General features: G+C 35.8%; 1 protein-coding gene across 1 annotated transcript in view; it reads right to left on the reverse strand.

Moving 5' to 3' along the window:
- The window catches only part of TMPRSS15 (transmembrane serine protease 15), a 57,283-nt gene extending 32,793 nt beyond the window's left edge, over positions 1-24,490 (reverse strand). The window contains exons 1-9 of the mRNA XM_087756966.1: positions 24,346-24,490; positions 21,717-21,847; positions 21,347-21,414; positions 20,466-20,510; positions 19,165-19,307; positions 11,567-11,737; positions 5,799-5,907; positions 2,937-3,046; positions 796-933 (exon numbers count right to left, since the gene is read on the reverse strand). Coding sequence (XP_087613092.1) covers positions 796-933; positions 2,937-3,046; positions 5,799-5,907; positions 11,567-11,737; positions 19,165-19,307; positions 20,466-20,510; positions 21,347-21,414; positions 21,717-21,847; positions 24,346-24,490 — 1,060 coding nt within the window. The remainder of the gene's footprint in view (positions 1-795; positions 934-2,936; positions 3,047-5,798; positions 5,908-11,566; positions 11,738-19,164; positions 19,308-20,465; positions 20,511-21,346; positions 21,415-21,716; positions 21,848-24,345) is intronic.
- Between the last annotated feature and the right edge of the window lie 835 nt (positions 24,491-25,325).

A 25,325-nucleotide genomic window follows, 5' to 3' on the forward strand; every position in this document is an offset into this window, starting at 1 on the left:
TCTTTCTTTGTTCACATATATTTGCTGCAACATCCTTATCACTTTTCTTCCCATGATATTTTGCTCAGTGTCTTTTCATGGTGCCTTGAAGCGCACGCAGGTCAGCCCCCAGCAAGGGCTTCCATACAAGAGTTTGCTGGCACCCTGGATGCTTCCTGCAACATATCTCTATTCACATCCTGCTCAAAATTTAGCAGCTGAAGAAGCCTTCACCTGTCCAATCTGCATCTAATTTTTTTTCTGACTACCAAAGAACACCAATGCATAAGTCACATTGCTGCATTTTGTTTTCACTGTAGATTTACTGCAGCTGGAATTTTTCCAATGCCTATTTACTGAAGCAGGTATTTTCCTGAATGGCAGTTTTGCCATTTGGGACTACTACTTGTGGCAATGAGTTAGGACATGAGAAACTCTGGAGAGCAGGTACTGTCAGGTGACCACAGAATAATGATTAGTGTCAGTGACTCAACAGTGTTCATTAGTGAACAAACTGGCTGAGAGGAATCTGATGGAGATATGACCAGAGTTTTACTCTTATTTAAACAGATTAGCTTTGCAAGGCATCACCCTACTGCTAGATACAGGCCTGTAAACTTGTGGATGGTGTTACTGAAATTAATGACTTGATCTTTAAAATAGTATGAAATCTCTCAAAGTGGACCTAGTTAGTGGACTTAGGCCAGAAAATACTGCTTCCCTTTTCATGTCCATTCTGTCAAACTTAAAATATAGTTTCACCAAACTTTCAGGATAACAAACAAACACACACACACACACAAAAAGAACACTTACTGTTTAGTTCATTTGCATTAAATGTAGTGTACGTTGCATTAAAGCCATTGTAATTTTCAGAATAATCGGATATAAACTGTGCTGTAGCCTCATGAGAAAAAATGTAAATTGTCTCAGGATTAGTCCCTGACAGAGAAGCTGAGAATAAATAAAGAATAATATAGTCAGAGAGAAAACAATCCCATGTGCATTAAAATCCCCAGTGCTGGCACAAAAATACAGTGCATTAGCTTTTTGAGTCTTAAAGAATGCTTTCCCTCTTGTGCTGTGATCCTGCCTACAATAGCTTCAAAACCCTGAAGGCATTTAGCTGTTTGGTTGCTGTGTAAGTATTCTGCATATCCCATCTCTCAAATCCGTCAATATGGATATCAGCTAGTGGAGAAACATCTCTTATAGTACACATATTCAACACTATAATCTTCATATCCATTCTTATTATGCTGTAAATGTTCTCAAAATTTACAGATATGCACTCTGAAACTCTAGAATCACAGTATTAATTACATATTTTTGCTATATATACTTCCTCTCACAGTTTAATAATTAGCACATACACTTCCAGGTATTCAAAGAGTAAGGAAACTGTGAAATTACACAGGAATTTCTTTTTGTGGTGTATGCATGAAGGCATATAGCACAGGAACAATTGCAACGTTCCGAGAAGCAACTGGACAGGGTGCTAGATAATCTCACCTAGGCTCACTTTTCCATGAAGTACTGGACTGGAGGATCTTTCAAGGTCTCTTCCAACCTGGGTAGTTCTATGTTCCTATGGTACAATGTATCTAAATTTTTACTTTAAATTCTAAATTAATTTAAATTCACTCATATAAATTTCATATGTGTAAAATGAAAGGATCGATACAAGTCATCATACAGTAAAATAGTTGCTCCTCCATCTAAAGCTGATATGATGCCAGACAACAATTAGACTAGCGACCGTATTCAGGATAAAGAAAATCCTGCATTCCTCACTGTTCTGTGAAAGTTCTTGCCTCCGCTCTTTCTCTTCTGAAGTCCTTGCCAAAAGAGAGACTTTGCTTTTCTGAGGAGGAGCTATTTACCTACTTATAATAGTATATATTTGAAACAGTGCCAAATTATTAAGGAAAGACAATGGGCATAATCTTTCACACTTTTAATTATACGTGCATTATTTTCCTTCCTCCTTCTCAGGTTCTTTTACTTAAGTGGAGAGTCTTTATCTGGAAATGTCTTGTAGTCCTTCTTTCCTCTACATTTGGTATTTCCAATACCTGGAAATCTACCCCTCAAACTGCAAAGTTTCAGGCAATCCACTGAAGGACAGTCTTTAATATTGTCTTTGTGGTATCACTGGTCATCCCCACAGCAGTCCTTAAAAACATGCAAGTTAATGATTGCTGCAGAGAATATTATTGAAACAATCTCTCACATTTAAGTTGAAATTCCAAAAGGGGGCCAAATTCAAAGCAGGACTGAAAGGGAAGAACTCCATTCTTTATTTTAGGAGTCTTTTACTATTTATCATTCCCATTCTCTCCCTGCTTCCAAAAATAAGGATAAATAATAATATATCTTTCTGACTTCTCTCTGTATACTTATCTTCAAGTATATGTATTCCACATCTGATGGATTTCGGCTGGATAGACTAAGTCTTGTGAAAAATGGGCAAAACCCCAGTTTTCCAGAATAGAATACAGAGAGAGAGATAAGGTATCATCAGTATTTCAGGGTCTGAGGAAAACAATGCCATGCTGGTAATGAATTTCAGGGAGTATCATAGTACTTCTCCCACTGGTTTCAGATTAGATGCTTTCATTTCATGTTACTGTGTGTGATATTACAGAATCTTCTGACAACATATTTCCAATGAAACATGGACCCCACAAGACCATGGCTCTGGTCAAGCTATCAAGATTGTTCAAATAATATCTTTTAAAAAAGTAGAGATTTCTTAATATAGTAGGGAAGCATTTATCTGGTCACTTTGTAAGAGTGGATATGTATACCGAGATCAATTGTCTAACAGGGTAACTTTACACAGATGCATTCTTCCACTTAAAGACACACATGCAATTTTTGTCACTTCAAAATGCTTATTTTATCACTTAAATTTTATTAATGGAAAAGTAATATTAGCTGAAAAATAACCTTACCTCTTAAAATCTTGTTTTGTCCTATACCTTCAAAAATATTTAAATTGTCTGCATATTGCTGTGTATGAAAAGAAGTGAAGTTCAGTTTAATGGATAACCCTTGAGGCACTCTAAGATAACAAGAGAAAAATAAACGTCAAAACTGAAAGTCATGTTCTAGTAATCTTTTTTTTAATGTAGTACATTAATTGCGTGCTTGAATGATGTTAAGTTCAGAAACAATGTAAAATTACATTAATCGAGATTATTAATCAAGATGACCTATTTAGCTAACTTCTAGTTTGTAAAATTACCAAAGGAATAGGGCATAAACCTTTTGTAACAGTACAAGTATTCCTTTACTCACCGGAGTGAAGTATATTTTAGGAACTGAATCTTCCAAACTCTAGAATGTGATATTCAGCTGAACAGTTTTTGTGGTTTTTTTTGTTTGTTTTTTTTTTTTTTTTTTTCTGCATCTCATTAATTTACAATTACTTTTTAATACATGTAACTAACAGAAAACATCTCACTGCTCAGGTCGACTTCCTAATGCCAGAGGAATGGTATCACGGTATCAATATGAATAGCAAGTTATCAAAATCTGTCTCCTGAAAGTCCAAAATAATGTCTCTTATGACAAAACAGGATTTGCATGAAGATTTGAGGATCTCAAAGCCACTGTTTGGGAACACGTTATCAAACCTAACCATCACCCAGTAAGTTTAATAACAAAAGTCACTTTAACTAAAGTTTAAAAAATGCTGGGTTTTATTTTGCTGCAGTTATGTTCTTTCAGTAACCTCTATTTAAGTAGTTCTCCCATTGCCTTTCCCCTAAGCATATATTGTAGTCCAAACTGTAAAACTCTACTATCACAATCAGCTTAGCTTCCTATACCACTATTTGTTGTTTTCTGGAATTGAGAGACCCAACGAATATAGCTTTTCAATGGCAGTCTGCTGGTGCTTATCAGTACCGATTAGTAGAGAAATGTGAAGTAAATATTTGAATATTTGATTTGCCTTTTTTTTTTTTTGTTATATACTTCTCCATAGGAAAAAATATATTCTTTGAAATATATTCTTTGAAAAGAATAGAACATATAGTCGAAAGGTAATCTTTCAGGAAGCTAATCTTTCAGGGAAATATTGAACATACTGCTCTTACTTTTAAAAGGAGAGGACATTACATCTTCATTTGGGGAGGAGTTAAATGGGGTGAAAATGTAAAAGCTTTTCCTAAAGGTAATGGGGAAATCTTTCTAGATAAAGAAAGGCAGAAGAGAAATCAAATCTTGGATGTATTATAGGGTGACTTTTAACACATTTTAATAGGGATAATAAAAATAATAGGACAAAATGTCTCTCATTGGTTACTGGAAAACCCAAAAGGTTCTCTCATAGGAAAAATTCTGTTCAAAAGGGAGGCAAAATTTGAGTACCACATTGAATTTTTCAGGCCTTTACTGTCAGCGTTGCCAGATTTTTTTTTAAAGCAGATTATTGGAAAATAAAACCAGATGGTTTTTTTTGTCATTGATCAATCTGTAATTACATAGATCTGCAGCTACTCATTAATCTTTCAAAAATTAAGCTTTTGTTAGCTACATACCTGGTATAGATATCTACCTAATACCTTCTTGCAGCTATAGCAGCATTTGAAGCAAAATTAACAGCTTAGAAGGAAATGGTGCACTTGAGACATGATTATTTATTGTGCTCATATTCTGCGACACCTTGAACTGAGGAACAAGCCAACCTATATTCTGAACAATACAATCTTGTGCTTTTCCTATGACACACCTATATTTTAAAACCAGGTGTAGCCAGTAATTATTGGTGAACAGTATTGCTGAAGATGAGAAGGAACAAATGTACTAAATGGAAGGAAAACCATGACTTTTTCCTGAAGTGTCAAGGTGAAGACAAAAGTCCTGAACAAACTCAAAGGGTTGCACTTTCAAAGGAGCCTTGGGAACAAGAAGTCCGAATCTTATTCAAATTTAAAGGTATTTCCTTAATCTCCTTTGAAACTCTTATACCAGATTAATACTTCTCAGAATCAAAGAAGTTCCATTATTATAAAGCCATAATAAGAATTACCGCCTTTCAAAGCAGTAACTTCTGAATTGGCAGTCATTGTAGGGGTTTTTAGGAGCTTCCAACTTGCAATCATCTAACTTATTTTAGATGTGTACTTCAGGATGAGATTTATCACATAGTATGGCTATCTTTTTTTCTCCCTGGCCAATGAAGTGGACCTAGAGTGTCAAAGTCAAATAGCTGTCCCTCTCTGTACATATGTATCGTTGATTAAACAAATTCTACTTCTTGTGCCTAGGGCTTAAAAGGCATTTGGTGCTATTATGTCAAACAATGCTCATGTGCTTTTAAAACATATTCCTAAATGACTTAGGAGCACAGGTGCTGCTAACTCCCAAATGAAATATGTACCCATAAATGACAAGGGAATTCCTGAAAATTCCATCTGTTAGTAACAGTTATATCATATAAAACAATTACCTAAAGACTAGTATTTTTTGTAATACTTTGAAACAAATATCTTGAAATTATTTTGAGTTATGTGATTTATTTTGAGCTTATAAATATGTTCCTGTGCATGCATATAATACATAAGATTTCTCAAAATCATACCTAAGAATTTTCATAAGTGGGAAAATTATTGATATAGTTATGGGTTTTAGGTATGCAAGTTTTTAAAGAAAAGCTACATAAATACAAAGGAGAAAATGCTATTACATATTTCCCATGCTAGGGTATTTGGGAATACAAACAAATGGCATAAGGTTGATGTGCAGGAAACAATATCACCTCATAATCAAAAAAATGTTAGGTAGAAAATTATTGGAAAATGGCTTACAGTATAATCCATTGGCAAACGATATTTGCATTATATGGTTTTGGATAATTCATAGAGTGAAAAAACCCAGAGGAATCAGTCAACATAAATTTTCCATCACAAACTGCAGCTGTAAAGATATAATGAAGAACATTTGTCAAAATGCCATTTGAAAAACAGAATCAGAGCCAAAATGAGGATGACCTTAGATATTGGTTTACATGGATTACCCTGGAAATGCTTTGTAAGCAACAATGGGAAGACAAAGTAAAACACACTACCAACATACTCCCACTTCTAATTCCTATGACTATTTGATCTCAAGGTAGTATATGAGAAGAAAAGCAGTACAGATAATTCACTTTTAAATTTTAAAACTAGTCCAAACCAATCCAAATAATTAAAATCCAACAGTTGGATTCAACTAATCCAACTCTTTCTTTCATTTTATTTTATACATTTGTAAGGAAACAGGATCTTGCCTTAACAGTTCTTATCTACAGCTACTTTAAATCAGGAAACTGTTTGCACTAGCAGAAACAATTTGATATCATGTGAATAAAAGCAAGAAGGGATATGGTTAACTATTGCTATCTCTGCTTTTATGAGCTTCCTAGTTCCTCTCCCCAAGTTTCCTGCCAGCTATCAAATTCATTCATCTGAGGTAAATGTCATCCATCATCATATATTTTTTCAAAAAGCTTTTATTAGTTTTGTTGCCTTGGTGCTGCTATTCCATTCTACACATGTTCTTTAGTTTAAAAATTAGTTATTAAAAAAAATGTAGTTTTAAGCCTTAGCAAGATTGGAAATGCTAATTCATGTAGAGTTATTTTATTTCAGCAGACACTGAAACACTGTTGAAGCTTTTGCTGCATCTCTTGAACATTATGTTAGGAAACTGTCTGATGATGGGTTTTTCAGTTTTTCAGAAAGCATCATAGATCTTCAAATAAGGATAAAATCAGTACCATACATGGTTATCTGGAGAGGTAAGGACAAGTTCATCAATTTAGGGCAGATAATTGGAAATCATAGAGCTTTTCATTAACATCAGAAATGAAATCATACCTATAATGACTATCCAAATTATGAATAATCAATCATATAGAAAATTAAATGGAAATTTCATTGAGCGTAGTCCTCCTCTGGGAAATGATATATAAAATGATAAATCAGGGCTCCTTGTCTGTTCATTCTATAAGTGTAAAATTCTTTCTGACTACCAATGTAGCAAACACAACATAAAAATTAAGCTTTGTTTCAGTCAGACTCATGCATGCACCGTTAATAAAGACTGTGCAGAAAGAACTTCACTAACAATGATACGTCTAATATATGAGCTGGGACAGAAACATATTCCCTTTTGCAGTATTCATAGCCTTTGAGAGGAAAACAGAACACATAAGATTTTAAATACATAGAGAAAAAAGGTCCGTGAAAGAAAGAGTTACTATTCTATATAACCTTTTTATCAGAATAGGCTACAGTTTTAGAGCTGGATATTGGTACAGAAGTATTTTTTCTGTCCATTCCAATTTATGTGTTTCTTGTCCTTACCAATGGGCTAATATTTACAACCATTTCCCGTTAAAAAGAATAAAATCAGTGCGAGAAGGAAAGTGCCCAGTTTGTTATTAGCGAACTGTGCAAAAAAGTGGTAGTGTTGACAAGTAGTTAGCAAGACACATCCTGATCTAAAAAGGAGTTTATAACACTGGCAGTAATAAAAAGAGTTATAGCATACTGCTCTAATAAAATTAATGACAAAAGTTTGCTCTTGTCAACAATCATTTCTTCTGTTCTTTTTGCCTTTTATTTGTTCCTTCTTATCTCTTAAGAGACAGTGAGTAACTTGAAACAGGACAGAAAGATTCAGGCAAAAGTCCTTAGGCTGCTCATCCACAGCCTAGCAATACTCAGTGGTTAGTATCTCAGGAATAAGCAGGAAGATAGCAGGGGCTGGTCCTATTTCCCTGAAGAACCTCCCAGTGCTTCCTCATTGCAGGGAGGAGGCAGCTGTGGTCAAAGGCAGGCAGGATCACAGAAGTCTTTACACTTCTGCCTCCTCCTGGAGCCCTCAGAAAAGCTTCAGTTGTTCTCCTAATGAGACAGGAGATATCTTTTGTAGGCACCACTTTCACTGCTTCCCCAACATGCATCTTGCTGTCCATTTCTATTTACTTATGTTTCATGCAAGGCACATTAGGAGGGCTTAATCCTGTTATCCTTGAATTGCAGGGAGAAGCTCCCCAAACTGGCCAGACCAAGCCTACATATTTCACTTAACAGGACCTTTCTCTGCCAAGGGCAGTACATTACTTCCTGGCTTACATATGATTAATTTCTCTCAGTACTGTAGTGATGCTGTGAGGTAGGTAATCACAAAATGTTAGCCTAGACATATAATAACTGCAGAGAGAATGTGCAGAGAGAAACACCTCCTGGGATCAGCCTCCAGTCTCCCTTTCCTTACATTTACGTGCTACATGGCTGCTTTTCAGCAATACCAGACATTATTAATAGATGCTGTTCAGACTTTCGCATTTCTCTAGAGACCCTTTCTTTGAAATTGCTAACTGCACTTTTGCAATGCCTTTTGTTACTGCACTGCATTGCAGAGCCAGGAAGAAACCTTTCAAGATAATTTTAATGAATAAAACTAAAAAAATGAAGGTGTTCAGTTGCCTGAATCTCTGCTGAGAATCTGAGATTTTACTGAATTCTGTCTAATGCAGGAAGAAACTATTAAAAGTCACACTTGTATTCTATATTTTAAAACCACTAACATATTCTAAAATCAGAAGTACTACTACTACTAATAGGAATAATACTCAAGATGAAAAAACTAACCAAGTTGTTTAAAGGGCAGCAATTCCATTTTGTGCAAGAGCACTTGTAGCACAAATTATGAATTGGCTGTAAATCTCATTGTGAAACTCTGAAGCACTTCTGAAAATCTAGACAATTTTAGCTTTTATATGACTGTATTAAATTACTCTAGGGATGGGACATAAGTGAAAAATCAAAGAGGTGGAAAAATTGGCAGGTGTCCCAAACGTGCATAGGGCTTATTGCCACTCATTCCACTGGTTTTGCAAAGTCTGCTAAGAAACCGAAATATATAAATTTAGTAAAGCTCTGAGCTTTTGGATGGAAAATTTTAAGAGTGAAAATGTAACTCAAGAGTCATGGAGCAGCAATTCGTCCTCCAGCCAGGATTGTATGTCTGTAAGATTGTGAGCTGAAACTGCTAAACTAATAGTAACTAAATGAATTGCTTGGAAATACCAGGCATCAGTGAAAATGAACAGGCGCAAACCATCCAGCTCCCTGAAGTAGACATTCTGTCTATTTTTACTTGTATGAGCATTCCTGAAATTTTCACCTCAGTTGTGCATATTCTTTAGTCACTGTTAAAATGTTCATTAAGAAATAATACCCTCAGTTACAAAGGAGCAGGGTATTCACAATTTATATTTGGTAGAGGTTCAGGGAGAGATGCAAATCAGATCCAAAAGCCATATGCATAAGAGGCTACGCCTCAGCTGAAAAACTCTACTCAAGCACAATTCATAACTTAAACCACTGTGTAGCCACCAGGGCACAGCTGAGTCATGTCTACGTAGCTTTGACTGCAAGTAGGTGAGCTTATTTTTGTCTGTATCTACTAATGTATGAATATCAATTAAATTCTGTTCTACATGACAGGTCTGACTGTAATGTCGCTAATAAAATGTGAGCAAAACTCCTAAACTCAGACCTAATCATTCATAGTAACTAAAAAGCATTCACTTTGATGAGATGTATAATACTACTTTTTAACTATAAGGTTCTGCACTTTTTAAATTTAGCTATATCTAAAATAAAATAAAATAAACAAATACCCCAAACAAAATCCATGTCTCAATACAACAGTATGATGGTAGAAATGAATAACTGAATAACTCTTTGGGGTTGTGCTACCTTAACGCTTGCAGTGGAGCAAAGGTCTACCTGAGGCTGCTTTAGGACCTTCTGATTTCCTCAACTGTAGGGGGACCTGCTCAGAGCCCATCATTCTTATGATCTAGCTGGATGCAGCTGTTATGCTAAACAGACATTTGACTGTGTTTCAGTAGATATTCTACTGAAGTATTTTGATGGATATTTTCCCAAAAAAGTTCAGCTAAGTCTCTCTTCTGAGTTGTCTGCACTCAGAAAAATGCAGGTAATGGGCAGGTCTGCAATTCACCTTTTTTTTCTGAACAAAATTCCACTTCTGGCAGAAGGAGTCAGCATGTCACCAGCCTTCAGAATCAGGCTTGCAGACTCTTTAAAAAAAATTGGTCTTTCACTTGCTTATTTGTTTTTAAACCAGATCCCAGCATTTTATGTGTTGCTGAAAGCTCAGAGCAGACTGTCCCCACCGTTATTCTCAGGAAAGTTCAGAAGGCTGTTCTCAGAGCAGAAGGGAAATAAACTTTTCAGATTTCTAGCACCAAATTCTATATTTAACAAACAAACAAAACACTCAGGGAGTTAATTGCTCCAACTTCTAAAACATTTGCAAAGTTCTCTTTGCAAGAAAAATTTACAGACTTTTAACTGAGAGCTGAGACTGTGAAGAGCAACGCAGACAACATGAACATACATGCTTTTCCACCAAAAAGCTGCACATGCACTTTGGTAAGCAGCAACACAGTCAGACTCCTTAGTACAATTTCACAGCGTTCACTGCTACATGGAGTAATGGCTGCTCTGCACAAAAAGGTGCTCAGGGAAACGAGGCAGTCAGATAAAGGGAAACAAACTCACTGGCACTGAAGGACATAAACTTTTTCCATTAAAAACCAATCAGGTTTCAGGCTTGTAAGATTTTCACAGAATCACAGAAGGGTTGAGGTTGGAAGGAACCTCTGGAGGTCATCTGGCCCAACCCGCTGCTCAAGCAGGGCCACCTAGAGCCGGTTGCCCAGATTTTCACATCATCATCTTGCGTCTCTCACTGTGGTGCCAGCAACCCAAACATTTGTGTCAGAGTCATCCAGACACTTGGTGTAGTGAGATGCCGGTGAGCGGCCAACAAACAGAGTTAGAGCTCCTGCCAGGGCTCCATTCTGCTGTGGCAGCAGTCACACTCGCCTGCCCTGGCTGCAAAATGCTGCCACTGTTTCCCCCTCCCCCCATCTAAGTTTCTGGATGTACAATATCAATGTATCTGAGTGAACATAGTAACCTGGGAAAAGCTGTTTGTAGTTTTTTGTATGATGATATTCTTAATGCTGGAATCAAAAGAGAAACCTCTCTTCTGACTCCAAATATACCATAAGGTGTTTTCTGATACTAGGTAATGTGACTTTATATCTGTATAGGGTCATAATTTTAATTTATTTGGAAAGAACATGATTTGATATTATTGGTACACAACTTCATAAGAAATTTTTATATTATTTTATATTTTATATTATATTTATTAATATTATTAATATTTATATAGTAAACAATAATATCTAACATTTTATTAACATTCTATAATTTTATTATAGTATTTTATTATATATAATATTATTATAACCAGATTGTAATATTTCTTCATTATTTATTAAGCATATTCTTCTTTAATGAGAATTTTAAAGAAAATTGTTTCCCTTTACAAGATAAAGATTACAACAATCTTTCTTCTTATTATTTTTAGTAGAATTGATTTGGACTTCACTGTGCAGTTTATTGCCTATAAGCTATTTACAAACTACTAACAGGTTTAAGTATGTTTAAAAAGACTGATTTACAGGGGTTTACATTCTTACCACATCTTTTTTCAGATTCATCTGAACCATCCAGGCAGTCCAAGACCCCATCACAAAATAAATCTTTTCTAATGCAGGTTACACCATCATCACAAAGTTCAGCAGGTGGCAAACACTCAGCTGAAATAATAAGGACAACAGCAATAACAGCACAGCAGTAATGCACTTTCACTACAAAGGAAAATTGACTTACCTCTGCTTACTCTAGCACAAATCAAATCAACCACTCTATTGTGTTTTACAAAACTACATTTTTAGAAGCCTGGAATGAAATATCACATACTAAAAAGATAAATTTGGCATAGAATGGAGGAAGTTCTCAGAAGTGACATTTTCTTTTTCTGAAACTAAGCTTGAAGTAGGGCTGGAAGAAAATTTCCATGAATTCCCATTTCCTTCCTCTACCCCAATAAACTACTTTAGGCAATATAATAAATGACATTTTCCAATTTCTTATGTTGAATAACATGAGAAAACTTTACTTTGGCTTAAACAACAGTGAAAAATCTCTGGTTTTAGTTTAATACAATTTAATTTAATTTCTTCAACTTCAATACATCACAAAGTTGCACTTCATCATGCCAAAGAATCTCATTTTTTAACTAGCATATCTTGAAAATGAAAGCCTTTAAGACTGGATTTTCAAATACCAGGAACATTAGAAACCCTATTCTTTTCAGATTTGCAAATTAAATTTATAAGTTAAGAGCTAATTACTGCAAAAAGAATACATGGGCAGATCCTTAAAATTGTGGAATCTCACTAACAGTATTTTCCTAGAGCATAAATGTTCATCCACTGCAAACATGCTCTCTTAGTCTTTAGATGGTTTTGGTCTTAGACATCTGTGGAATTCAAGTAGGTCCTATTAAGTTGAATAAAAACATGCAGCTAAAATAAGCTTTGGATAACTACTAATTTCAAAATTCTTCAAAATTGCATTAAATTCTATGGAAATTATTCACCTAGCAGTATTCACATAGTTCCTTTTCTTTACTTCAGTAAATGCTTACTGGAAAAGGTCAAAGTTTCTTATGCAAGAAGAAAAAAATATTAATTTGTAAAACTGATCTTATAGCCTCTAACCGTTATTGCTTGATTTATTTTTTCATAAAACTTTAGCTCTGTAATCAGATTAAGTACATGCTTGTATGATATTGTATTGTATGATATCAGTATAAGTGACAAAGACTGAAATTGGTTTGGATGTATTGCAGAATTTCAAAGTGCTTTACAAAACACTTTCAGTGTTAGCAATGCAGACAGTGTAAAGAAAAAGAGCTGCCATTTTTCATCCAATTGGTAACTGCAGCAAACCAAACATACTTCAGTCAAGTGTTGGAGGTGATACAGTGCCAATGAATGAATTGCCACAGATAAGTGGAGACAAAACCGTGCATTCTAGACCCAGAACAAAAACTCAACCAATAATCTAGGAATATGTTTTGCACAAGCCCACTATGCAAGAAAACATTGTTTACATACGACGTGATCAATTCCAGTTTTATTCTTCAACTCATAAAACTAAACAGCATTGCCACCTACTGGATAGAAAGAAATTAACATTTTCTAGTAAAACATTTTGACGGTTTTTTAAACAGCAAATTCCCCTAAATTGCAATGTAATTGCTATACTCAACTAAAAAATGGCAGTGAACACATTAGACCCATTTGAATATGCTTATAAATGTCATATATATGACACCATTTAATAAGGCTAGGGGAGGATTTCAAAGATTCAGACAGCTTTGGCTTTCTGTCCATTGGAAATCATGTGAGAGTTTGCTAAGAGGATTTTTTTTTTTTTTCTTTTTCAAAAAGTCCCAAGAAATAATAGGAAACAGAAATGAGCAGTCAGCATGCGTGTCAATATATATACATCAATATACACAACACATACACAATTTTTGCAGAAAGTAGTCTTAGAAGTCCCTTCTCTTTGAAGAGGTCTCCTTAATCAAATCAACGGTAAACCTGCATATTCTGTATTTGTAGTAATGGGATGCGAGAATTGAATGACGTGAGAAGAGGCTGTACGCAAACAGTGTAATTCTAAGATCTCAGACTGTTTCATATAACCTCTCTGCTTCTCCCCACAGATAGTTACCTACCTGCAGTTGTTGAGGACTTGCTTGTAGTGAGTTGTCCTGAACCTGGGCAAACACAACCCAAGGACAGAAATTTACTTCTTGCTCCCTGGAAGCACCTCTGCAGTTGCTTGTGCAGAACTGAGCAGCAGCTAGTCTGCTCTAGTATCTGCATTATTTGCTGTATTCCCAAACCCCAGCTTAGGCAATGATATGGTAAAGCCAGCTTCTGTGGTGTTCAGACCACTGTTTTCTCAAATGGTCAGAAATGATGAAGGGCAGCTAAGTGTCACTGAATGGACCCTAGCAGTCAAGCCCTAACTACAGCCAAGGCAGCTTTACTAAGTTATACCAGCTGAACAGCAACTCTTATGTTTCTTCATGTTGTATTGGTAACAAAAAATAGCTTCTGTTTTATGAAAGATACTGACCTGACGAAGTTAAAGGCATCATTGTAGTAAGATTTTCAGCAGCTACAGGAAGAAAGCAAGTTCATTATAAACTCCTTTTATAGCACAGCATCTAGTTTTATACAACTCAGAGAAAGAAAGGTTAGAAAAAAAAAATCAGCTGTGACTATATCTCTTTGAATCACTAGCAGTGTTCCGCTTCCCTCCTTTTGACCATCTCACCCTCTTCCCAGCCTTTTCTCAAACTCTGATCTTCCTAAGGGGGAAAGATCTATATTAATCCCTTTCAATCCTCAATCCCTATTCATTGTCTTGCATATAAAAGGTCTTCATCCAGCAAACCTCTGTCTTGACACTTTTTATACTATGGAGATATTCAGAGCACCTGTGTCTTATAGAACAGTATTTAGATCAATGAGTTAAAATTAACTCATCTAAGATCTCAGACTGTTTCATATAACCTCCCTGCTTCTTCCCATACGTAGTTACCTACCTGCAGTCGTTGAGGACTTGCTTGTAGTAAGCTGTCCTGAACCTACCTGGGCAAACACAACCCAAGGCTAGAAATCTAGTTCTTTCTCCCTGGGAGCACCTCTGCAGTTGCTTGCGCAGAACTAAGCATCAGCGAGTCTGCTCTTATATCTGCATTATTTGCTGTATCCCCAAACCCCAGCCTAGGTAATAAAATGGTAAAGCCAGCTTGCGTGGCTTGATCCTGAAGGTCAAATGTCACAATAAACATAAGAAAAATAATGTGGAACACAAGTGTATTTTAAATCTCATTCTTTTAGCTCTAGTCACATGCTTTTCAATAACTTCTAAAACCCTTATGTTATTTTTTTCTCATTAAAGTAACAGCAATGATTTCTTGTCTTCCCCTGGTATGTAAAAGTTCTAACCTGAAGCCGGTGTCAGGGAGCTTGTAGTTAGACTTATGGGAGCTGTTGAAACAAGACAAGTTATGACAACTTTAATATTAGTACTAAAATGTATATGTACATTTTCTTATAAATAATATTGCTCAACAAATCAGTTATTGCAGTGTGAGGAGAAGACCCTCAAACCTATCTAGTCTTTGTATATTCACATACAGGCATACATACATACCTGTATGTATACATATTTACACATGAACAAATGCCTAGGTACATAAGTAGATTTGTATTAGTAATAGTAACTGCAAAACATTTTTGAAAAATGGAATGCTTATTTGTGATTGCTCCAACACAACTTCCACTTAGTGGTGCTTTTAATAACAATCACTGAGGATGCCCCTGGCATTTCCAGCTCCTAAATAGTCTTTTTTTTTTTTCCCCTCTTTGAATTTGCATTAGCATCCTGTTTACTATTTTTACTTTCTACATTAAGACTCAAATATGCTGGTAAGATGATGATACCCTCAGCTGAAAAAGTCCCTATGTCACTACAGTTAATAGAACCTGTCCCTTAGTTTCTAAGATGAAGGGCCAGAAGGAATAAAGTAAGAGACATAGTAATGCCTTCTCTATAGTTTGCCATCTGTCAGTTTTGCTGGCAGAAGTTGCTGATCATTGGCCATTACAGACTTACTTTTGTTGGATGTTCCTGCTCTCCCAGATGTATTAGTGCACAAACTTGCATGAGGACCTCCTAACAATTTTCTATCAAAACATGCTGATTTAGCACACACTATTAAACTAAGCTAGGGCATTTTGTATTAAATGGATTATGGAGCATTCTATGTCAGCAAATTTAAGGACACAGTTCCTCTGGCAGAGAGAGAGAGGAGGCCAGCAGAAGGCACAGGGAGGGTGCAGTTGGATGGACTGTCCTCACACAGCTACATTCAGAGAAGGAAGCTTCATTCATAGCTTCACAGTAGTTTTCAAAGTGTTATATACATATGTATCTACCTACATACCTGTCTATATATTTTCTAAAGGATCACTATTTTGGAAGGAATTAAACATTCGAAGACCTAAAACATGGATGCATGCATGAGCAAGCAGTTCTAATACAACAGTTATCAGGACGCTACATCTTGAAAACTGTTGAAAAAAATTGGGATTGTTACAGGCACTCCCAAAAGTACACGCACAGGTTGACAGCACAAACCATGAAAGGAAAAGCACAGGACAGTGACAGAGGCATCAGTGGTATAAACACAAATCACAGTCAGTTACTGCATGATCTCACTAAAGTAACAGTGAGGTGGATAAGGATGTTTTTAGGGTCAACAGAGCCAAAACCCAAGCATCCAGCAGATGTAAACATACCATATATGGTAAAACTTGGGTATATTGTGGGGTTTGGACTGAAACAGAAAGAACAAAGAAGCAGACAGTGTTAGCAAACATACAAAAATGACCCCAAGCAGACCCAAGACCAAGGGGGAAGGAATCCACACCAATAACATTATTCCCATTCCAGCCTGGGGTGCTGACAACTCCCAGCTCCCTTCCCCCTTCCTGTGGCACCTCCCCCCACCTCCCAATTTCTTCTTGGGGATGATTAGCAACATTGAACCTAGAACTCAGGGGAGCATTGAGATAGCATACCAGAGGAAGGGACAGACAGGACAAAATTTGTATGTTGGGAGTTTCAACTGTATCATTGGGAATAAGCTGTAGTAATTGTACACTTTGGACTATATACGTTACTAGGCCTGTTAACTAGACTAATAATAAATTTTTCATTGTTATGGCTGTAATTAGACTATCAATAAACACTTGGCTCCTATATTCATAGGTGCATTTCTTTAGCTCACATAAATTGCACGAAGCTCCTGATCTGGTACTCTGCCCTGGAGAACTTGTATGTGATAATTTGTATGCAGTTTATATGCAACAACTCCACCTGCATCAAGTGCTACAAAGCACCTATTGTATTATTCAGCTGTCTGACTGACTTTTAGCAGGTTTGTACTCAGTGAATTTGTGAGATCAAGGAATTGTGTCCGCTTCATACCCTATTGTCCTAAGGCTTCCAGTGATAGTGGAAGGAAAGGCTATCAACCAACATTGCTCAGTATATCAACATTCCTCCACAGCACGAGAGTAGGACTCCCCAGCCTCATATACCCGCCTAAACCTGTGAAAACATCAGCTTGTGACTCAGCTGGTTGATAGAGACTCAACTTTTGTTTTGATCCAATATTTAAGCTCTTAGAGCTTTTGTACAGTCTTCCGACCACTGCTTTTTCAAATGGTCAGAAATGATGAAGGGCAGCTAAGTGTCACTGAATGGACCCTAGCAGTCAAGCCCTAACTACAGCCAAGGCAGCTTTACTAAGTTATACCAGCTGAACAGCAACTCTTATGTTTCTTCATGTTGTATTGGTAACAAAAAATAGCTTCTGTTTTATGAAAGATACTGACCTGACGAAGTTAAAGGCATCATTGTAGTAAGATTTTCAGCAGCTACAGGAAGAAAGCAAGTTCATTATAAACTCCTTTTATAGCACAGCATCTAGTTTTATACAACTCAGAGAAAGAAAGGTTAGAAAAAAAAAATCAGCTGTGACTATATCTCTTTGAATCACTAGCAGTGTTCCGCTTCCCTCCTTTTGACCATCTCACCCTCTTCCCAGCCTTTTCTCAAACTCTGATCTTCCTAAGGGGGAAAGATCTATATTAATCCCTTTCAATCCTCAATCCCTATTCATTGTCTTGCATATAAAAGGTCTTCATCCAGCAAACCTCTGTCTTGACACTTTTTATACTATGGAGATATTCAGAGCACCTGTGTCTCATAGAACAGTATTTAGATCAGATAAATTGAGTTAAAATTAACCTGAGATAATTTGCAGGAAAGAAAGTTACTTTTAATCACTGTGAAAACTGATTTCAAGGAAGTCACACCTGTGTTGTAGTTCCCTCCCTCTCTGAAATAGGCATAAAACTTCTCTGGCAGAACATACTGAGATATAGGATGCAAAAGTGCCATATATGATTATGGTTGTTAATTAGTTACAGTTGTTATTTTATTGAAGCACTCCTGATGGAATGGACAGATGATATCTCATGTGAAAAGAGGCATTTTAATGATCCACGGAAAGAAAAGTTTGACTACTTCAAAGTTCATCAATAGATATACAACCTTTAAAAAGCTCTTCATAATTTTCTTTGGTGGCATTTTTGAAATATAATAAGCAATCACTTTCTACAGTGATGTGCAGTTATTTAGAACAACTTCTTATATGTGGTGCAAGTAGTGAAGAGAAATAAAGATGTCAAGACTCTGATTTTAGCCTTTGAATATCTGAAGTACTTAGCAAAAAATGCACCTTTTAGAATAGAGTAAGAGACATTGCACACCACATGTCCCACTCCTCTTAAAGCAATCAGGTGCTACTTAATAGTATCTCCAGCAGGTCTTCAAATGTCAACTAATCAACTTCCACTTCAAAGGATTCAAATTACTTTTTATCCTCATCCTCAGTGAAGGTCTGTTTTGAAGCTTACTGAGGTAAAAACCAGGATTACCATTGATCTTGTTGGGCTTACACTTAAGATTTTATAAATTTTCTAGAACTTACATAAAATCACTATATTTGTATATTTGCAGAATTTAAGACTACCCAGTCTTTAAAGTCACATTCCTTTTTTTCCGTTTACTCTTTACCTAAGCTTTAGAGGAATATGAAGTCAGTTCCTTGGGCATACTTCTCCAGAAGCCACACACTGTATTCAGTTTGTTGTTCTCACTGATATCTTTTCAATAAATGAGTCTTCACTCACTGTGAGGCTGAGCCCTTTTCCCTATTCTTTAGCAACACAAAATGAAACTTGCATTTACTTATGAAACAACACAGTTGGGGCTTAATTGCTTTAATTTGAGGGATAACAAAATTACAAATGTTATGCTACATAGAAGAGATGAAATTGAGTGGTTTTTCTCTGGGAAATCACTCCTTTGTCCTTTACTCCCTCCTTAATGAACATACACAATGCTGACTCATACTTTCTAGTTGATGAGGTTGTAAATGGTTCTTTCAGCTGCTCCTGAAAGTTGTAACGGGGCAGGAGGGCACCCATGAGCGTAAGTAACAATCCCTTTGCTGTTTGGGAGCCAAAGACCTGCAGTTCTCAATATATAGAAAAAAAATGTTTACTAGCATTACCTGTGACTTGTATGCTCTTCACATCAATTTTCAAAGTCTGGGTAAGATTAGTTTTATTTGAGTTGATACCTGAAACCAACTCATCTTTTACTTTCTCAACTGTTACCATCTGGGTAAAATAAAGGTTGAAGATCACGACAACACTAGCAATACAAAACAGAGAACGTGATTAGTTATGCAAACTAATGAAGTAAATCTGATGTATGACTTATCATCTAGATAATACTTCATTCCAATACAGGTTCCATTTGCAAAGTCAGAGTATCTTTAAGTACTGACTGGCAAAGATGACACATAAAGAAACACCTCTTAATTTCGGTTTAAACCTTGGAGAAACAGGGTTTTTTCTTTATGTACTCTTATTTTCACTGTGGAAAAAAACAAAACAACATTCATATCAATTGGTGCAATGGAGCTGAATTTGAATAAACTAAAGGACAAGTAGGTTTATTGTTGTTGAACAGGTCTTCTAGTGTAAGCCCTAAAATATTGATGGTCAACCTTGAGGTGTTATGAAAATTATATAATATATTCATGTTACAAAAATATAATACAAAGGAATCACTTCTATAATGCAAACATCATCTATGGATTCTGCATCTGTGAGGATCAGCTGTGTGACTGCCTGAATTCTCATAAGAAAACAGTAATGGCTGAAAGCGAAAGCACAGATATTTTGATACCAGTGGTTAATCTACATTTAAATTCAATGGGGCTTGAATTTTATCCAGAGTGTTGTCTGTTTCTCTCTCCCACCCCTTCTAGATACTATTATTAAGTTTTATATTTGTAACTAGCTTAAGATAGTGCCAAAGTATGATGCTTGTTAAAGTTTTTCTCCGTTTACTTACATTTAGGTGCAAACTTTTTTATTCTTGAACACTTATACTACCCAAGTGCAACTGACTCAGCAGTGCTTTTTGATAAGGGGTGATTAATCCTGCCATTTTGCTGAGCATAGTTTGCAGTTTGCAATATATGGAAAAGCTCTCCTCTTTAATTTATTACATGTTTCTGATAACCTCTAGGCCATGCTGAGAAAACAAAAGCTTTTATTGCTATCCTTGTGACTCAGCAGAGTTTCAAGGTGAAATAACACGGAGATTGCCCAAAGGGCTAAACACTTTTAAAATGAAAAGAGTCAACTAGAAAATAATTTCTGGGACAAAGTAATATTTCAAGTATTATTTCAAAGCAGAAGTGAAGACATCTCTATTCACTGTCCGCAGAAGAACTTTCCAAATTAATAGCATCATTGTCTCCTGCCCATATTTTAAGTAAACTTTGTCATATGCAGTTACCTAATTTCTGACTTCTTGAATCTTTCATGGCTGTCTTCAGATTTCCTGTAGAAAAAAAAAGCAATAAACCGAAACACAACACAAAAGCATATGATTCCCCTTCAGTTTATAATGTTGTGGATAGGATGGAAGCGTGTTCTGAAACTGTTTAATAATGGGAGACAGTATTACATGTGTTTTGCTGAATCGGGCCCTTATTACGAACAATGCAGATGGAACTAACACTACAGACCTCACTGTATATACTGGACTTTTTTGCCAGCTGGCCTTCAGTAGGACAACTAACATAATAGGATATTGAAAATGAGGTCAAACAAGCTTTAATAAAAAAAGCAGGTCTTACTGTACCTATTTTACGGACTCTTTAGGACACACAGAGTGCAGCTTTACCTGGTGTCAAATGACAGCCTCACTTGCTAACACCCTAAGGAATATGAGTTAAGTGGATCCATGCCCATAGGGATATATGAGCGTATTTCCATTCATCTCAGCTTATGCCAGCAGATATCTAACCTGAACTTTCTTCCAGATGGCAAGGGCCATCAACCCTGCAAACACAGTACAACTAATAAGCCTTGGGTAAAAAAAGATTTTAGCCATTCTTTAAAATATAGAAGTTTTGTGAGTTGGTCTTAGGGCTCAGCTTTATTGGTTTGGTCAAAGCATGGACATACAGGAGTCCAAGAAGGAAGTTTGCCCAAAGAAACACATTGGTGTCAAACTTCCCACAGCAGCACTTGGAAGATGTAAGATGTGAAAGGAATAATATAGGATGTTCCCAAGGACCTCTTGAAAAGCAAGGTATTGGTAAGCACTCCTGTGAGAAATAGCTGTGACAACTTTTGACATTTATTTGCAAAGTTTAGTTAAACTGTACCTACTTGAACTGGGAAATTTCACATCTCTCAAATTCGTTTTTCAGATCACTTTCTTGAAAGACTTTTTGTATCTATATGGAAAAGAGAAATCTTGAACTAATACAGTATTTAAAAATACACCCAGTTGCACACTGCATTCATGGTTTTAATACTAAATAGTTTTTCCTTCCCAAATCTAGACTACAGAAGCAAACTTTTTCTTTGATGTTTCACTGAGTTTCACAAATAAGGAATATATTGAGTTCTGACCAGGCTTAGGACCTGAAATGTGTCAGTTTGGAGAGAGGAAAAAGCCATCAACAGCAGGTCATGTTAGGGAATTAACGTACCTACCACATATTCTTGAATTAACCAGACACCAATAGGTTCTTACCAATTGTTCAACATCAAAGGCAAGGACTTTGAAATCAGCTGATGATCTGTTTTGCAATGCAGGAGTGAATGATGTACCAGAGAGTATTTTAAATGTTCCTATGTAGCCATGAGTATTCCCATCTGCTTCAGCTAGATAATTAAAAATAAAATTAAATGTTTTGAATTATATAGAAAGAAATGAAAAACATTATATTAGATTTTATTCCACACAGATCATCAATACAATAACTTCTAGCTTCCTGGTTTGCTTTGTAATCAGAGATGTTTTGCCTAGTGCTGATTTTAAAAAAGTGACAGACTTTTTTCAATGTTTACAATAGTTACTACTGTAAACATATTTTTATGAATACTATTTGTCCTTGGTTCTCATAACTTCCAATTTTGTTTTAAATGCTGTTTTCCAGCATGGAAAAGTGAATGGATAAAGGGGACAATGGCATGTCCAGTTATGTCTAACAGAAGGGACAAAGATACATGGGAAGAATGATAGTGAATTATGATGGTTTTGTGTGTTCTGGATTAAAAATACTAAGAATTAGTACTTCACAATTTCTGTATTAAATGCTGTGCACTTTTTATATAAATGTACGCTGTTTTTGATGACAGCACTGGAAACACTAGTGTCAGACTAGTCAAACTATTTTTGACCTGACCTTACTTACCAATACATGCATGAAATGCTGGGAGGATTTCTGAGGAAACTAGATAACTGGTCCTCACTGCAAATTTAATCTTGATTTTTAATATGTTACAGCATATGAGGTATGCATAAAGTAATTCATTATACATAAAAATATTTCCTCACTGTATAGCACTGGAAATTTTCAGATAAAACCTGAATTAATGTGATTGATATTGATAGAAAATACCTTTTGCTTACCAGTTGCAGTACCAGTGGTATTTTTAGGTTATGTTTGAAGGCATTAGCATCCAAAATTAGTTTTAACACAAAAGCAAATAACTGATAAATACTATAATAAACAGCTTGTGATGGAAGGCACAGCCTAGTGACACCAATTTGCTACTATCAACTAGTAACAGCAGACCACTTTGAGCTTCTTTGAGGGCCATTTATCCTTACAGCAATTGCAAAACTATTTAAACAAATGTTTCTAAATCGCAAAGGCGTTTTTTTATAATATATGTCAACTACAATTTTTTAAAATGTTTTATAATTATTATTTGTACATGATTAAATTCTTGCCAATTCGTCTTCTAAGACCTAATTAATTTGATTAAAGCTGTCTCTAACTAGATGCAATAATACACCATCATTACCTTTAAGCTCCTTTTATTTTACTGGAATGTGATAGTAGTCTGGTAAGAGGGGAAAAAAGTCAGTAGGGAGAACAAGTTTTAAAATCTGGAATGAAAAACAATAGCGACTAAAGAAATAAACATTAATATTCTGCCAAAACATTTTTTTTTAAAATGGCTTATAGCTAGTTTAGTATTCATGTACTTCAGTATGAAATAGTATGGACTTTTGGTTAATGAAGGCACCAAAACCATCAATGTATCAGAATTATTTTTTCAGCTACAAAAATCACTGTGATGAAAAAAAATGTTTCTTGAAACTTTTGCCTAACCTGTTTCCTTCACCCCATTTCAAAATGCCTTTTTGCTATTAGCTGTGAGGGCTCCATAGACCTAAATACATTTCCTTCCAATCAAAAATCTAGATCACAGAAGGGTTGAGGTTGGAAGAGACCTCTGGAGGTCATTTGGTCTAACCCCTCTGCTCAAGCAGGGCCACCTAAAGCCAGTTGGCCAGGACAATGTCCAGATGGCCTTTGAATATCTCCAAGGATGGAGACTCCACAGTCTCATCAGTCCTTTACTGGACTCTCTCCAGTAGCTCCATAAGTCTCACGTACTGAGGAGCCCAGAACTTGACACAGTACTCCAGGTGTGGCCTTACCAAGGCACAGTTAACATATATCCACAAGATTTCTAAACGAAAATTTCAGTTCCATTTGAAAATCATCCCAAGTTGATTTTTTAATTTAGTTTACTTTGAGTATCAGTAGCTTGACTCTATCACATTCTGAGCATTGGCTAAATATTAAGAATGACTTTACCTTAACTTTACATAGGGCTGGGAGCTGACTGTCTAATGCAGGATCTCTCTCACACCAATAAATGACTTGAAAATAATTTGTTTTTTATAAAAATGAAAACATTCCAAGAGATGTAGAACACCTAAAGCTCCTCACAGACTTCAGTGGATTATCAATGTCTTCCTGAGTCAAACTTCATATATGAAGAAAAAAGCAAAAATTCACAATTTGCTGTATTACCTTCTCTAGTTGATGAATACAATTGAATAATGAAAGCTTTATAGCTTGGATTGCATTCCAGCGACCTCTCCCAAAGTCTAAACCATAAAAATTCTTTTCTATGGCTTCAGGACACGCTTCAAGTGCTTACACTTTTGCCTATTTTGTTCACATCAATTTCCAGGGGAGAAGAGGAGCAAAACATAAAAAAAATCCCCAACAAACACAAAAAAACCCGCTAGCATTAAAAGCCTAGCATGAAATATGATTACAGTGACAACACCACTGGCTTCAAAGTCTGAACATCTACTGAAGAACTCCTGAAAAGGTTAAAGGCTGGCTACTTACCTCGTTCTAACTCCTGGATTGATAACCATGAAAGTACAATCAGTCCAACACAAACACACACGAAAATTGCAAGCAGAGAAGCAAACAAAATTTCATAGTAACTAAGAGGAACATAGTTCTTATCAGATGTTTTTTTCAGCTTCATTTCTGTCTTGAAAGCTTGTATGAATTAAGGACTGACAAAAGACACAACCTGAAAAGGAGGGTAATAATCCACAAGAACAGATATTTATAGGAGATGCTTGTAAATTAATTACACCATAAAACTTCATTGACATAGGTTTTTACAGCTTTCCTGAACAGTCATATTCATGAACAAGATATGCAAATATGAAGAAAAGCAATCTCTTCAGAAAAGAAGCACTTAAGATTTTGTCTCAGATAAGAATAAGCAAACCCACAAAAATTTAAGATTGGTCACTGGATTTACACTATTTCTTGTCATTTGATGCTTTTAAGTGCAAATTAATAGAAAATACTGCTGTTGGATTTTCTGTTTATACAGATTTTTTTGTAGTTCTTCACAAGTGCAGTTATGAGAACAACAGCGAAAGCCATATCTTTCATCATTCTGCTTAAAAAGTTTCTTTAAAAATAATTTTATATATATAGGAAATGCTGGCAAATGAGTTGTTTAGTACTGTGCCACAGTTCAGCAACGTGTTCAGCACTGAACCATAATTCAACAGTACAAATTTGTGTAAGGCGTGGTTCTTTGACTACATATCTGGAGAACTAACCAGAGAAGACATTATGAATTGTATGCCTGTTTTATACTTTCTTGTCAGGCATAAATGTGCCATGGGATGCAAGCCTTTGATAAAGTAAAGCATTGTGGATGGCCAGTGCTGCATCCTTAATAAAGCAAGAGTAAATTAAACAAACAATGTACCATCCAGTCCAAAACTTTTTGTTACAAATTTAATCTGTCAAAACTTTTGAGTAAATCAGCTCCAGAAGAGTAAAGCCATACTGATTTT

This window comes from Nipponia nippon, unplaced genomic scaffold, assembly GCF_047370975.1.
Source record: "Nipponia nippon isolate SJK-2023a ecotype South Korea unplaced genomic scaffold, ASM4737097v1 scaffold_2, whole genome shotgun sequence".
NCBI lineage: Eukaryota > Metazoa > Chordata > Aves > Pelecaniformes > Threskiornithidae > Nipponia > Nipponia nippon.